The 17,370-nt window shown below is 37.7% G+C and overlaps 1 protein-coding gene across 1 annotated transcript in view; it reads right to left on the bottom strand.

Annotated features, from left to right (window-relative positions):
• Nucleotides 1-17,370, bottom strand: part of RXFP1 (relaxin family peptide receptor 1) — a 113,969-nt gene that overhangs the window by 34,668 nt on the left and 61,931 nt on the right. The window contains exons 4-5 of the mRNA XM_046657022.1: nt 13,675-13,780; nt 8,811-8,882 (exon numbers count right to left, since the gene is read on the bottom strand). Of these exons, the coding sequence (XP_046512978.1) occupies nt 8,811-8,882; nt 13,675-13,780 (178 nt within the window). The remainder of the gene's footprint in view (nt 1-8,810; nt 8,883-13,674; nt 13,781-17,370) is intronic.

Genomic DNA, 17,370 nt, shown 5'->3' with positions numbered 1-17,370 from the left:
ACAAAGAGTACATATGACAAAAGAGAAAAACAGAGATTCAAAAATCAGGACTAGAAGGATATACATTAGATTGGAAATGTCAAGCAAGAATGCAGGCTTACATAGTTAACTAAAGTCACACTGGAAGTTGGGCCTTGAGTTTACTGGATGTCAAAGGAAACAGATACCAGAACACAAGCAATTGCATCACGTGCACCCCTATAAAGCTTTGCATTTCTATGTATACTGGCCCCAGATTGCGGGAATGACAAAGTGAGGGCTTCAAGCCTGATTTCTTGTTCTGAGTGGAGGTAACCATTGTCCTTTAGGATTTTCTGAGTTTTATGCATTTTTAAAAATAGATTTTAGGAGCTATAAGGAATAAATCAAGATGAACAAATTCTCAGTTAATTAGAAATTTTTTTTTTTTTTTTATTAATGTTATGATGGATTACAAGCTTGTGAAATTTCAGTTGTACATTTTTGTTAGTCATGTTGTGGGTACACCACTTCCCCCTCCGTACCCTCCCCCCACCCCCCCTTTTCCCTGGTAACCACCGATCAGATCTCCTTCTCAATATACTAATTTCCACCTATGAGTGGAGTCATATAGAGTTCGTCTTTCTCTGACTGACTTATTTCGCTTAACATAATGCCCTCGAGGTCCATCCACATTGTTGTGAATGGGCCAATTTCGTCTTTTTTTATGGCTGAGTAGTATTCCATTGTGTATATATACCACATCTTCTTTATCCAATCATCAGTTTCTGGGCATGTAGGCTGGTTCCACGTCTTGGCTATTGTAAATAATGCTGCGATGAACATAGGGGTGCAACGGACTCTTGAGATATCTGATATCAGGTTCTTAGGATAGATACCCAGTAATGGGATGGCTGGGTCATAGGGTATTTCTATTTTTAACTTTTTGAGAAATCTCCATACTGTTTTCCATAGTGGCTGTACCAGTTTGCATTCCCACCAACAGTGTATGAGGGTTCCTCTTTCTCCACAACCTCTCCAACATTTGTCGTTCTTGGTTTTGGATGTTTTTGCCAATCTAACGGGGGTAAGGTGATATCTTAGTGTAGTTTTGATTTGCATTTCCCTGATGATTAGCGATGATGAACATCTTTTCATGTGTCTATTGGCCATATTCATATCTTCTTTTGAGAAATGTCTGTTCATGTCCTCTGCCCATTTTTTGATCGGGTTGTTTGTTTTTTTGTTGTTAAGCAGTGTGAGTTCTTTGTATATTATGGAGATTAGCCCTTTGTCGGATAAGTGGCTTGTAAATATTTTTTCCCAATTAGTGAGCTGTTTTTTTGTTTCAATTCTGTTTTCCCTTGCCTTGAAGAAGCTCTTTAGTCTGATGAAGTCCCATTTGTTTATTCTTTCTATTGTTTCCCTCAACTGAGGAGTTGCAGTGTCCGAAAAGATTCTTTTGAAACTGATGTCAAAGAGTGTACTGCCTATATTCTCTTCCAAAAGACTTATTGTCTCAGGCCTAATCTTTAGGTCTTTGATCCATTTTGAGTTTATTTTGGTGTGTGGTGAAAAAGAATGGTCGATTTTCAATCTTTTGCATGTGGCTGTCCAGTTTTCCCAGCACCATTTGTTGAAGAGACTTTCTTTTCTCCATTGTAGGCCCTCTGCTCCTTTGTCGAAGATTAGCTGTCCATAGATGTGTGGTTTTATCTCTGGGCTTTCAATTCTGTTCCATTGATCTGTGGACCTGTTTTTGTACCAGTACCATGCTGTTTTGATCACTGTAGCTTTGTAGTATGTTTTGAAATTGGGGATTGTGATTCTGCCAGCTTTGTTTTTCTTGCTCAAGATTGCTTTAGCAATTCGTGGTCTTTTGTTCTCCCATATGAATTTTAGGATTGTTTGTTCAATTTCTGTGAAGAATGTTCTGGGGATTCTGATTGGGATAGCATTGAATCTGTATATTGCTTTAGGTAGTATGGACATTTTAACTATGTTTATTCTTCCAATCCATGTGCAAGGAATGTCTTTCCATCTCTTTATGTCATCGTCAATTTCTTTCAAGAAAGTCTTGTAGTTTTCATTGTATAGATCCTTCACTTCCTTGGTTAAGTTTATCCCAAGGTATTTTATTCTTTTCGTTGCGATTGTGAATGGGATAGAGTTCTTGAGTTCTTTTTCTGTTAGTTTATTGTTAGTGTATAGAAATGCTACTGATTTATGCGCGTTAATTTTATACCCTGCTACTTTGCTGTAGTTGTTGATTATTTCTAATAGTTTTTCTGTGGATTCTTTGGGGTTTTCTATGTATAAGATCATGTCGTCTGCAAACAACGCGAGTTTTACTTCTTCGTTACCTATTTGGATTCCTTTTATTTTTTTTTCCTGCCGAATTGCTCTGGCCAGCACCTCCAGTACTATGTTGAATAGGAGTGGTGAAAGTGGGCACCCTTGTCTTGTTCCTGTCCTCAGAGGGATGGCTTTCAGCTTTTGTCCATTGAGTATGATGTTGGCTGTGGGTCTATCATATATGGCCTTTATTATGTTGAGGTACTTTCCTTCTATACCCATTTTACTGAGGGTTTTTATCATAAATGGGTGTTGGATCTTGTCGAATGCTTTCTCTGCGTCTATTGAGATGATCATGTGGTTTTTGTTTTTCATTTTGTTGATGTAGTGTATCACGTTGATTGACTTGCGGATGTTGAACCATCCCTGTGTCCCTGGTATAAATCCCACTTGATCATGGTGTATAATCTTTTTGATGTATTGCTGTAATCGGTTTGCCAAAATTTTGTTGAGGATTTTTGCATCTATGTTCATCAGTGATATCGGCCTGTAGTTCTCCTTCTTTGTGTTGTCCTTGTCAGGTTTGGGGATCAGAGTGATGTTGGCTTCGTAGAATGTGTTAGGGAGTTCTCCATCTTTCTCAATTTTCTGGAACAGTTTGAGGAGAATAGGTATTAAGTCTTCTTTGAATGTTTGGTAGAATTCTCCAGAGAAGCCGTCTGGTCCTGGACTCTTATTTTTGGGGAGGTTTTTGATTACCGTTTCTATTTCCTTACTTGTGATTGGTCTATTCAGATTCTCCATTTCTTCCCGATTCAGTTTGGGGAGATTGTAGGAGTCTAGGAATTTGTCCATTTCTTCCAAGTTGTTCAATTTGTTGGCATATAGTTTTTCATAGTATTCTCTTATGATCTCTTGTATTTCATTGGTATCTGTTGTGATTTCTCCTCTGTCATTCCTGATTTTATTAATTTGCGCTTTCTCTCTTCTTTTCTTGGTGAGTCTGGCTAGGGGTTTGTCAATTTTGTTAATTCTTTCGAAGAACCAACTCTTTGTTTCATTGATCCTTTCTATTGTCTTTTTTGTTTCAATATCGTTTATTTCTGCTCTTATTTTTATTATTTCCCTCCTTCTACTGACTCTGGGTTTTGTTTGTTCTTCTTTTTCTAGTTCTGTTAGGTGTCGTTTGAGGTTGCTTACGTGAGCTTTTTCTTGTTTAGTGAGGTGAGCCTGTATTGCGATGAATTTCCCTCTTAGGACTGCTTTTGCTGCATCCCAAATGATTTGGTATGTCGTGTTCTCATTTTCATTTGTCTCCAGATAATATTTGATTTCTTCTTTAATTTCTTCAATGATCCATTGTTTGTTGAGAAGCGTGTTGTTTAGTCTCCACATTTTTGCACCTTTCTCTGCTTTCTTCTTGTAATTGATTTCTAGTTTAATAGCGTTATGATCAGAAAAGATGCTTGATATTATTTCAACTCTCTTGTATTTATTGATGTTTGCTTTGGTTCCCAAAATATGGTCAATCCTTGAGAATGTTCCATGTGCACTTGAGAAGAATGTGTAACCTGCTGTTTTTGGATGAAGTGTTCTATATATATCTATTAAGTCCATCTGGTCTAATTTTTCATTTAATTCTATTATTTCCTTGTTGATTTTCTGTCTGGATGTTCTGTCCATTGGTGTTAATGGTGTGTTGAGGTTCCCTACTATTATTGTATTGTTGTTGATGTCTTCTTTTAGTTCTATTAAGAGTTGCTTTACAAATTTTGGTGCTCCTGTGTTGGGTGCGTATATATTTATAAGTGTTATGTCTTCTTGGTGGAGAGTCCCTTTTATCATTATATACTGTCCCTCTTTATCTTTCTTTATCTGTTTTGCTTTGAAATCTACCTTGTCTGATATTAGTATAGCGACACCTGCTTTCTTTTGTTCATTATTAGCTTGGAGTATTGTTCTCCATCCCTTCACTCTGAGTCTGTGTTTGTCTTTGGGGCTGAGGTGTGTTTCCTGGAGGCAGCATATTGTTGGATCTTGTTCTTTGATCCAATCTGCCACTCTGTGTCTTTTGATTGGGGAGTTCAATCCATTTACATTTAGAGTGATTATTGAGACGTGGGGGCCTACCACTCCCATTTTGTGTCTTGTTTTCCGGTTTTTTTCAGTTTCCTTTGTTTCTCGTCCCATGGTTTAATCTGTTCTGATGTAGAGCTGCTACTCTCTGTTGTTGTCCTTCTACTTATCTCCTCTGCTCTTGGTTTTGTAGCCCCTTTCCTTTTTTGGATTTTTCAGGAATGAGGGTTTTCCTGAGGATTTCCTGAAGGGGAGGTTTTGTGGCAATGAACTCCCTTAATTTTTGTTTATCTGGGAAAGTTTTTATTTCTCCATCGTATTTGAAGGATATTTTCGCTGGGTAGAGAATTCTCGGCTGTAGATTTTTGTCCTTCAGATTTTTGAATATATCATTCCACTCTCTTCTAGCCTGTAAAGTTTCTGCTGAGAAATCTGCTGATAGCCTGATGGGAGTTCCTTTGTAGGTTAGTTTCTTTTGCCTGGCTGTCCTTAATATTTTCTCCTTGTCGTTGACTTTTGCTAGCTTCACTACTATATGCCGTGGAGTTGGTCTTCTTGCATTGATAAAGTTTGGAGATCTATTGGCTTCTGTCACCTGAAGATCCATCTCCCTCACCAGATTTGGGAAGTTCTCAGCCATTATTTCTTTGAATAGGTTTTCTGCCCCTTTCTCCTTCTCTTCTCCCTCTGGTATACCTATAATCCTTACGTTGCATCTCCTAATTGTGTCTGATAATTCTCGGAGAGTTTCTTCATTTCTTTTAAGTCTTGCTTCTCTCTCCTCCTCTGCCTGCAACAATTCTATATTGCCATCTTCCAAATTGCTAATTCTTTCCTCCATATTATCGGCCCTACTGTTCAGAGCATCTAGATTTTTCTTAATCTCCTCTATTGTGTTCTTCATTTCCAATATTTCTGTTTGGTTCTTCTTTATCGTATCAAACTCTTTTGTGACATAGCTCCTGAACTCGTTGAGTTGTCGGTCAGAATTCTCTCTTAACTCATTGAGAATCTTAATGATGGCTGTTTTGAAGTCATCGTCATTTAGGTTATACATCTCATTTTCTTTGGGATTGTTTTCTGTGTATTTGTTGCTTTCTTTCTGTTCTGGAGATTTAATGTATTTTTTCATATTGCTTGATGTTGTTGATTTGTGCCTCCGCATGGAAATAGAGTTTAGTTGCTCCTTTCACTTGTTTCAGCTGCTGCGGTGGGAGGAGCAGCTGTTTATATTTCACCAACCAGGAATCCTGTCCGTAGTTGCTAACTGGGCCTGGGCCCCTCTTCGTAGCCACAGTGGCCCTTTGGATTCCCTCCTCTGCCGTGGGGGCCGTCACAGGGGGGCTTCAGGCTGCAGATGCCTACTGTTGCAGCCCACCTCGATGTGCTCTCTCCTTGGGGTCTGCAACGGTGTTATGGGCTTTTCCAGCAGCCAGGGGTGGGCTCACTTATATTTGTCGCTCCGTTGCTGTCGGCACCCACCAAATCTCACTTGTCCTCTATAGGTCGCAGGAGAGCTATTGGCATCTTCTACAGTCTGTGGTTAGTACACCTAGCTATGCTGCTTTTGCCCTGGGGTCTTCCAGCCTTGTGGCTGGCGGCTGGGTGCCTTCTACTGGTGCTGTGCAGAGGCTTTCCCTAAGGCTGCTGAGAGCCTGTAGGGTTTCCCCCTAGGCTACTAAGCTGGGTCTCTGGAACTCTCTCCAGCCCCAGTCCTCTCTGAGATCTCCAGCAATCCCTAGCCTCACGGGGTGGGCAACGGCAGCTGGGGGTCGCCCCGCCCTCAGGGATTCTCTCTGGGCCTCTCCCGGAGCCGTGAATGCTCAGCGTGGCCCCTCTGCTAACAGCAGACAGAGAGTTTTGTCTGCTGCCCGGGCGGAGCTCCGGCGCTTCCCCTCCGGGTCGCAGGACCGGCCTTTTGAAAGTTCCCCCCGCCCCGGTCCTCTCCGAGATCTCCGGCAATCCCTAGCCCCACGGGGTGGGCAAGGGCAGCTGGGGTCGCCCCACCCTCAGGGCTTCTCTCCTGGCCTCTGCCGGAGCCGTGAATGCTGGGCGTGGCCCCTCTGCCAATGGCAGACAGGGAGTTTTGTCTGCTGCCCGGGCGGAGCTCCGGCGCTTCCCCTCCGGGTCGCAGGACTGGCCTTTGAAAATTCCCCCCGCCCCGGTCCTCTCCGAGATCTCCGGCAATCCCTAGCCCCACGGGGCGGGCAACGGCAGCTGGGGGTCGCCCCGCCCTCAGGGCTTCTCTCCTGGCCTCTCCCGGAGCCGTGAATGCTCAGCGTGGCCCCTCTGCTAACAGCAGACAGAGAGTTTTGTCTGCTGCCCGGGCGGAGCTCCGGCGCTTCCCCTCCGGGTCGCAGGACTGGCCTTTTGAAAGTTCCCCCCGCCCCGGTCCTCTCCGAGATCTCCGGCAATCCCTAGTCCCACGGGGCGGGCAACGGCAGCTGGGAGATCTCCGTGCCCTCCGTGTCTCTCTCTGGGATCCTCCGGGCGCCCCGAGCACCAGGCTGGATCCCCCCGCCAATGGCGGGGAGAGACTCTCCCCGCGGGCTCAGGTGTGCAACTCCAAAGTTTCCCTCTGCGTTTAGGAGTAATTGCAGGGGGTTTAGGTAGGGTTCTGGTCACCTGTTTCCACCGTCGCTCCTCTGTTGTGTTCTCGCTCCTGCCCTAGACGTGTGTGGATCCTCTGGGGGCGTCCGTTGGAAGAAAGCCGCTTGCGGGTACCAGGCTGCCCGTCGGGGTCGGAGAGCCCTCACCTATTTCCACATCCTCCCGGAGGAAAGTCCATCCGCCTTCCGATGTATAGTCGCGTGGGTGTCTCAGACGTCCTGAGATGCTGTCTGGATATCCTTTGTCAAGCGATAAGTGTCCAAATAATTGTAGACTCGAAGGGCGAGAGACAAAGAGGACTACTCACGGCGCCATCTTGGCTCTTCTCCAGTTAATTAGAAATTTTGACTAAAAGAGATTCCCCATTTCTCCAACATGCAAGAAAACCTAACTTAGATTGTAAAATGTTATTATTAAATTTATTGTGTATCTAACAGTTTCACAGAATGCATTGTGGACCCAATCATGTAGTAGATAATGCATCTGTCTCATTAATGCACAGACAGACTTTGACATGCACTTATTTATTTGTTTCTAATGATTGCAATGATCTACTAAGCAATAGACTGTATTGCCTGGAGTTTGAGCCAAGCTACATCTCTAATAACCAATCAGAGATTTTTTGGAATTAGGCTATTTTTATCTATTACCTGTAATAAATTGGCCGTTCAAGAATTAAGTCAATGTTTATTGTGTAAAAATGCTAAACTACTGTGTCAGATAAACCTGAATTTTGTTAGTTAGATTTGAAGTCCTAACTCCTCTTAAACATGTGGACATAAGGTGGTGCTACAGATCAGAAAAATTCTTCCTACTCCAGAAATCAGAAAATAGAAAGGGAAGCATCCTCTTGAAGTTTTTGTATCAGGCCTAATTTTGAAAACTCCTCTTCACTGATTGATAAATGTCTAGAATAAAGTTCTTAAAAGTCATTTCTACTGGAATTTTAATTTTCAAATATGAAACATTTTTCTGTAGATTATCTGGGTTTTGAGAACATTTCATCTAATGAGGTGGATACATTTTTCTTCTGATTCTGCTCTATTTCTGTTATCTTAAAGAAAAATGTGCAGACAGATTATGTCTAGGAACAAGGTTTCTCTGGTGTAAAGCCAAAACCAAAACCAATACAGGTATAAAAATGAAACCAGGAATTCTGAGACATTTTCTAGATAGTGTGATTCTGGCACAGAATATTTAAACCCAATAGTTTAAGCAAATAACAATATGTTTTAACCAAAAAATTGACGTAAATAACAGGTAAACATCACCTGGGCCATTATGGATTTTGACAGTCCGTATGTAACCTTAAACTGAAGGGAATCTCGTATGTCAGACACTATCCAAGGCCAAAATAAAACTCAACCCACACAGCAAATGTAAAAATGGAATTAAGTCCCCAAAACAACATACTTGGAGGTTTCAAACCGCAAGGGCTTGCTATCGTAGGGGAAGACTGAATTTGCAAACACAAGGAGGAAAATTCTTCACTATCTAATCTTGATGACAGGTCTGGTAAAAGGTCATTACATCTTTCTCTAAGGTGGACATTGAGGTGAACCATGGTAGAATAATGCAGAGAGTAAAATCTTCCGGGTATCTTCATTGTAGGAGGGTGTGGTAGGAGAATTCATAGCACACATGCTCCAGTTTCTTTGGAGATAGATATCTGAGATTTTTCTAGAATGGCTTCTAGACTTACTCAGAAAAAAAGTGCTACCTGGTAGTCTCCAGCTAACACCTAAATAATTCCCCAAAGAGGGATTAGACTTAAAAAGTGACACAGTGTTGGTCTCTGCAGAAGTGAGAAGAAACAAGTATGCCAAAAAATGTTAGTCAATTTTAATACCAGGAATTAATTTTTTTCTTACAGCTTCTGAAGATCATGGTACTTTCTGAAGCCATCAGGAGGAAGCTTTCTTATTAAGTTCCACTGAAGTGACCTGAAATAAATGTAAATTTTAGTTCTTACTTAAAGTTTCTTTCTTTACTTTTAAACTACAACAATACAGATAATGATAAACTTTATCTACTTTAGCACCAACTTTCAGGAAACATTTTGTTTCACGATGTCACTTGCATATTCATAGCATCATTTGAACTAGGTCTTACTGTTGACTTCATATTATTATATATATTTATCTTTTCTTAAATTTAGTTTCCAACATTGTAATTCTGACAAAAAAATTTTTAAAATAATAAAACTTGGAAATAATTTTCAGTTATGTTCTCCTTTTCCATTTTAACAAACATTAGAAAGCATCTCAGTTTCTGAGTGACAATAAAAATAATGTTTTCTTGTTTAAAACATGTTCAGAAACTTAAATAGTTTTATATTCTTCAATATTTCAATGCTCACATCCCACTACCTTTGTTTCCTTTTAAAATTAGTTAGGAAGGAAACTGTCAATCAGTATGTACAATTAAACTTTATTCAATAAGTGATCTCATTTCAATTTCTAATAAATTGTACATAAAGAGTTCTCCTTGTATCACAATTTGATAAGCAGCTTGACACAGACCCATGTCTGCATAATTGTGGTTGTATTCGAAAGGACCTAAACCTTTCATTTTCTTAAAAAAAATCAATGTAATGTAGTTGGCACAAAATAAAACAAGCAAAAAACTCCAAAAACATTGCAGCTGGGGTTCCTTGCATGAATCATACAAAATCTTTCCATGTCAATCTCTTTAATTGTGAAAGAATGGATTTGGACTAGATGATCTCTAATAATATGACACTATTATTATTACCACTGCCATTATAAGATCTAATGGAGCAGATAGATACTCATCGATAAGTGAGCAATAGACTGCATTGTCTGGAGGTTCACTGCTGTGGGATAAACACTTGGAAATACTTGACTGACATAAAGGACTCAGGTTAAGACTGTCATATGATAGGCACTAAGAATGCTTAGGTTTTGGACCAGTGTTGCTTAAACTTGGTAATGACGCCTCCTTAAAGAAAAATAGTTTCTTAGACTCCCCAGCACACAGTTTTGGAATCTAATTTGAGAAACACTGTTCTAGAGTTAGAAGACCATGCATTCTCAACGGAGGTGTTATTGCGCCAAGGGGGTCAAAATTGGTTATTCGGGAGAGAAAAAAAATCTCACTTTTTTAATGGATAAACAACAGTTATACATAAATAGATATAACTGTATTTGTAGTATTAAAATTTCACGGGGGGGACAAATTAAAAAAAATGCCTAAAAAGGGTCCAGAGGGGGACAATAATGAAAAGTAAAAAGGTTAAGAAACACTGTTCTGGACTATACACACCAGTCACTTAATGACTTTTTCAAACAAATGAATAGCAAAAGTTGATGAACTAGTAACTCTGTCTTGAAATCACTCTTAGTCGCTGGGTTATCACCAAATCTTCTTTCCTTTCCTATATTAGGGAAGGATTGAGAATCCCTTCTCATCTAAAGATTATCACTTGGCATAGATCCTCAATTCTGCTTTCTATTCTGTTTAAATATTTGTGTTGTATAAAGATAAACTGATAAATATTTGAGTTTGACTTAAGGATATTGAAGAAAGTTTATTGTGCTTATTCTCAAAAATGTGTTCATTCAGTCATTCACTTTCTCAAGAAACATGTGTTGAATGTCTCTATGTACATTTTGGACAAAAAGATAATATCCCTGCCCTTAAGAAGCTTATACTCTACTTGAATAACAAATAACATACTTTATCTATAAATAGAAATATTTCTTTGGATAATAACTTCAGACTTGTAGCTCAGGGCTAAAAAAGGCAATCAGCTTGTTCTATTTTTTATTGTATTTACTTGTAAATTCAATTCAAAAACATTGTTTAAAGTTTATTATATTCCTAAAAACTTTGGAGGATATATAGAAAAACCATGTTGAAGGTCCTCATGGAGCGTATGCCTTTTCCCTTTTTCTGTTAGAGAAGATTAGGACCTCAATCACTATCGTGCCAGGAAGAATGCTCACTATACTTAAAAGACACAAGTGAGGTTCTATGAGAGACCCCAAGAGAAGAGGTTAATTGCATCTGAGTGTAGGGTTGCTCTAGAGGGAAGGAAGACTCATTTAAGTTCTCCTAAATAACATTTCTTAGAAAGTTGGATTTTTATTAATAGTGCCTAGGATTTATAGTCTACTTCTTTCTAAATGATGCCAAATATTTTCACAAATAGCATTCTCTATACTTTCATAATACCCTATTGAAATGGAAAGAGGTAAGTATTATTATTTTCACTTAATTAGACAAGCCAAAATACTTTATAATAAATAGATTCCTGTATTTTAAAATTTAATATTTCAAGTTTGACTCTTCACAAAGTGAAGTGTGTGTATGAAAGAGAGAAACTACCTAGTTTTATTATTATTGTCAAAGCTAGTTCTAGTTTTTATAAAGAAAGCACTTACTGTTGGATTATGTAGTGTCAGTGATTAAATTCCAGGATCTTAAAGTCAGCTCTCAGTCAAAGTTAATATTTAGCAGCAGGAACAATGTAAAAACAATCATATTTGTCTGTTTGTCTCTTTTGTTCATTAGCATTTATATGAAACATCTTTAAAAAAATCTCAACTTCAATAAATATTGGTTGGATTATTGGCTTCTTTGATGCTTTACTTACATATGATTTAGTCTATTTCTGACATTTCCTTATGATAGTTCCAGGTCAAAATATGGAATGAGCTTAGTAATAAAATATGATATTTACTCTTTTAATGCATTTGCTATAAAGGCTAAAGTTCCTTTTCTCTATGGAATTGAGCAAAGACTGGGATGAGGTGTGATGCTGAGTCAGTGTTCTGCAAAGAAAAGTAGGAACGGACAACCTGAATCAATCGGCTCACCCAAAGCACAAGAAAATGCTATTTCTTTTAACAAAAAATAAAATAAAGTGTTGTAGGAATAAACGCTTGAGCTTCATTCCTACATCTCCAAACGCCTGTTGGAAATTTCCGCTGAGTGGTTTGTTTACCATAAATTGAAAGGAACATCTAAAGTTGGAGTCCTAACCTTCCCCACTTACTGTCATCAGGTCTCCCCATTCCTGGATCACTCTATTACTTAGGATAGAAACCTTGGAATCATCTTGGATCCCTCCTTCTCTCTTGCTTTCCTGTAGCTGATCATTCATGAAGATCTGATCCCAGTGTTTTCCTTTACATCAAGTGTTGAAAACTTGTGGCCCATGTGCCTGCACGCATCTCTTTATGGATGGATGGATGTATGAATATGTGCACATATGTGTGTATGTATTGAACAGCTTTTTAAAAAATTGAATCAGAATACCTTTAGGTGGGGTATGTATTTTCTAGTTAATCACTGCCTAATTCTCCTCCATTCCTCCAGTTCTCTCCTTCTGTTCCTTTCTTTTACAAGGTTAGTTGAGCTGTTTAAGAACGGAATCAAGTCTTATTTGTGGGAAAAGGAAAAATGAGATTGGCAACATCAGAGTATTCTTGGACTTGGATTTTCTAGTAATTTGATACAAGCAGTGGGGGTGATAATTTTTTTCTTTGAAAATAGAATGAAATCATCATAAATTTTTATACCCAGCAGTTCCAGTCAGAATTTAAGTCATGGAAACTCTTCACAGAATCTCAGGTTTTTGGGGGGCATTATTATTTTTTCTAGTAGGACTAATTACTATGAAAGAGAGCTATATTGAACTGAGCCTAGGATAAAATGTTATTCTGAGTTCAGGGGAGAATGTTACCTCCCTGGGAAAAGACTGTGTGGCTCAACCTACCTGATGTTCTCAGCTCATTTTCTATTCAGTTAAACTCCTCAGGTCACTATCAATTGGGTAAACTCCCCAGATTCTGTTAATTTGATGGTACCACTATCTACAGGAACACTAAGATATAGCTCTTCCCTACCTCCTATATATGTCAAGCATATGAGTTGCTGTGTTGTATGGTTTGGGTTGAAAAAGGCAGGAATTGTCAACATTTGTAAACCTAAGAGTTACTCTTATTTTGTCCTCATATACCGAAGGTCAGGCATAAGGCACTAAAACATCTGGATGAAACAAAAAACTCAGCAAAAATATTGGATTAAAATGTCATCCTCCACTGATTTCTTTTGAAAGGTTTCATACAAATGTGTGTGTTTGTGTTGCTGAATTTGTTGAATTCAAATTAGTACTAGATCGAGAAATCGCTGATTATGAGGATAATTTTCTTTTACAGACATTAGTTTGAGTTACTGAGGGAGAAACAACATCAGCATCTCTGAGTCCAATGGGATTCACAAGAGTCAGATTTTAAATGTGAAGTTCTGGGAATATTTTATCCAATTTGTTTCACTTGTTTTCCTTTTTTTCACTAATACATATGAATGTATGAAAACTTATTTCCAGTAAAGTCTAAAAGAGCTCTTTCAATAAATGTTGTTTTTGTAATACCAAAATTCTATATAATAGTTTAATTAGTAGCCTTTTTTCTTTAGTAGCACATTACAACTGATGGCATGTTTTGTTTAGATAAAATATGATGATACTAAATACTTCATAGGATTATTATGAGGGACTAAATAAATTAATATATAGAATAATTTAGGGTAGAGTCTAGCATTTAATAAATGCAAAATAAATATCAACAATTATTATATTCGACCAAGGAACAATGACATCATCTCTGAATAAAAAATGCATTATTAATAATGACAAGTCCTTAATTATGATACAATTCTACAGTTGCTATTCTGGTTGTCAGGATGAAGCCATTCTTTTCTACTTACATTTTAGTGACATTTGAAGAAACTGATGGAACATCTCGTAAATTGGTCTTATCACAGTCGAGCTCTAAATCGTGGCAAAGACATTGCACAGGAACAGAACCGAGCACTGAATAAGGAGGAAATAGTGAGGAATAGAGATGGTGAGGGACCAGGAAGAGGAGGGAAATGAAAAGAAAGAAATGAAAAGCTATGAGAAAATTATTTAGTACGAAAGTATGTCATGTTTTACCTATGCAATTTGGGCAATGCTTTGAATTAAGTTACCAAAGTTTACTTTTAATTTAATGTTAAAATTATGCTAGAACATTAAGATAGGAAAGCACACACATTTACCAGCCCGTGCATTTTTTTAAACAGTAGATTGCTTTTCTCCATTTGATGCTAAATGAATGAAGTTATCTGCTTTTTCTCACCCTAGCAGAGTTGTTACATCCAAGAGTGACGTGATAGTGTGTGATGGGCTTTAATGTCCATGTTAAAGCTGCTACTTAAGAATAAAGTATTTATTAATAGCATAATCAAACCTTTAATGGAATACTACGTCTTTTTTAGCTAGAGAGAAAGGGAACTAAACACCAAACTATAGCATTGGTAGAATTTTGTTTTGGAAAATTCAGGAGTTCTTCAAAGGATTTTTAATGATGTTCTTTTGGCTTATGTAGGGATGTAAGGATGTCTAAAACATCACTTATGGAAGTGAATATTTTTTATGCACAGTCATTCTCTTCTCATTTATGGGGGTTGCAAAGAGAAGGAGAATGGGTTGTATCCCTTTGGCCATCTTGTGGGGCTATAGTGACAGTCTTAAACATGTGATCCAACATTTCTAAAGTCTATTAGAGACTTGCAGTGATGTGTTCATGTAGCTAAACAGTAAAATGGGATTATTATTCAGGATAATAAATCTAAACTGCTCCCCGCCTTGATGCGGAATGGACGATTACCGAGAGCAATGAGGAGTGCTTCCCTTTTACAACTAGCTTGAAACCCTACAGTGTATAGCAGAGTTACTGACTGGAATCTCTACAGGGGACAGGCAGAAGAGGTCTAGACTGTGTCCAGATGTCCCAGTGGAACAGCTTCTCCTCACTGTTGTCATATTAGAATAAGAACATGTGCAGTCAAGTCAACCAGCTTCCTCAAAGAAGCCAGAAACACAATGCTTTATATATAATTACATATATAAAAAATGACAATAGCTAATGAAACATTTTAAAACATCATAGCACAAACAAAACTTTCTTTCAGAATTTTCTACTTGCAAGCTTCCAGTTTTACCTCTACAAAAGCTTCCAGGGACTAGAAGGGCGTCTTAATGGCAAAGTAGAGAATCCTGTGACAAAGCTGGTGGATGACTGCTAGTGAGCACAGGTGACTGCAGCTTTTGAAATAGTAAGGTGCCCCTTTGCTCAGATATGGGGTGACAGGTGTTCTTTTTTTTCTCCCAAATAACTCTGCAGACTCCTTTACAGGATCATGAGAGATCAAGATCATAACTTACTTTTGAGTTTTTTGTAAACAATCTCTGCCAAGACTTTTAAACAGTGTTATGGTTGTACGTAACAATTTTGGCTATGGATCTCTGAAAACTGATTCTCTCTCTTTAAGTGAAAGCCATGTCTAACATGAGTGTTGTGGGGAAGGGATGGTGACGGTTGGAAAGGAAGATGAAGATCCTGAGAGTGAGAGTAATAAGGGTAAAAAGGAGGACGGTGAAAATAACATTAATTCTGGTGTGTTTTTTCTATTTATATAGACTGAGTTAAGATAATCTGCGTGTGTTGATTACAGGGTTACCTGTAATAGGGAAAGCTGAAAAAAGAACACCAGATATCCAACAACAAAAGAATGATTAGGCAAATTATGTCATTTAAAATGTATTATGAAGTATATTTAACAAGTTTATAATAGTATGGATACCTGATTATGCTATAATGTTAATTGAAAATATGATAAAAATGGTTTGCACAGGAAATTTCATCTATGTTAAAGTAAAAAAAGATCAGTAACGCACCAGCAAGTTAATGCTGGTTGCCTCTGAATGGTGAAATTATGTTTGAGTAAACAATTCTTTCCAAATCCCTCAAATTTAAACTTTATTAATATATTGGTTAACGGTAGACATATCTTTCAAGGTATTGTTTTTGAGAGGTGACTTTATAAATGTGAATTCCTCACATCCTTTCATCCAGCCCCAAAGCATAAGCCATTCTCAGTTTAATTTCCAATAAATCCTTATAATAATCTGATTTAAACGAAGTGGCAGAAGAGGAAGCTTAACTTACATTTCACCACCAAATTTTATACTACACTTTCCATTCTGTTTATACACTGCTGTTAAGCTTGAAAAAGACATTTAATTAATAATTACCACCCCTCCTTGAATTGTCTTTAAAGAACTCTAATTAAAAATTATATATTTGTTCTCTACTAAGAACTGATAAAAATTACCTCTTTTTGATACATCATTTATTGTGTAGGCTCTATTTCTCTTATGCAATTATACTTAGTCCTCAGGACCAGGAAGAAATTTACTTCTCTTGCTGACTCAATTTGTTTTTCCCTCATTTATTTATTTTTGCTTTATAAACCAGACTATGAAAGTTACGTAGCCCATCATTTTCCCTCTTTGACATAATGATCTCAAAATTCAGAACTAAGCTTTGGTGCAGTGACTGAACTTTCCTCAGCGAGGATTTCCTCGTAGAACTTTTCTTTTCCATTCCCTTTCTCATTCACCACTGAATTTTTGTCATGTTAACGGTTTGTCTGTTAGTAGCCATGTTTTTATTGTAAACAGCTTAAAATACTTTTGAGAACAAGGTGAGATATAAAGAGATTCAATTAACATTTAGGAAATAAAAAGACATACAGTAAAATGAAAATGAAAACTACATTTTGCGATAATATGGCTTAATACATTAATTTTTTGCATTATATTAGCAGTTAAATTATACCTGTTCACTTTTTCCTTCTGAAATGATTATAACTTTTTAATGATCAAGTAATTTGATCCCCTTATTCTGACAATGAAGCAATGGGAGGCTGAGACAGATTGCTGAATATCCTGTGACACTTACAGGAGGAATGTACACCCCCTTCAACTGGGGATTGTTAGTAGTTTGTTATTAATCTTATTTGAAAGTAGTGAAGCCAAAACATTTTCAAACTTTTTTAAAAAGCTGTGCTTTACAATTTGTGGTAGAACATAAGGGAAAGTTATATATTCTTCCCCCCCCCCCCATGCCTGCTTTTAACCAAGGTTTTGAAAAGCTAGGATCAAAATTATAACTCCAAGACACAAATTTACATTTGAAGAATTAATTAGAATAGACAAAATTTATTTAAAAAGCATCATTTATATAGATCTTCCTGATCTAAAATATTATAGACTTAATCCTCGAGGTTATACCCTCCCACACCCTCTCTAGTGTGTTTGCAAGGTTTCAGTTTATGACTAAACATAGCAAGTTATAATTACTAAGGCTTTTTTGTGGGTCTAAAGTATAGTTTAAACCTCAGAAGATTTTTCGCTCGCGAATGTTAAAATCTGAACAGCTTCTCTGCTCTTCTATTTTCTTACTTTCCTTTCTATCAGAGTTTATAGTGATTGTGAAAAGTGGACATATAAAATAGCAACCCTAATGACTGATTGATATAGATTTCATTCACAGCAACACCTGGCATGATTTATTA

This window comes from Equus quagga, chromosome 3 (assembly GCF_021613505.1).
Source record: "Equus quagga isolate Etosha38 chromosome 3, UCLA_HA_Equagga_1.0, whole genome shotgun sequence".
Classification (NCBI taxonomy): Eukaryota; Metazoa; Chordata; class Mammalia; order Perissodactyla; family Equidae; genus Equus; species Equus quagga.
The sequence above is the reverse complement of the archived record's forward strand: the minus strand, read 5'-3'. Positions and strand labels throughout refer to the sequence as shown.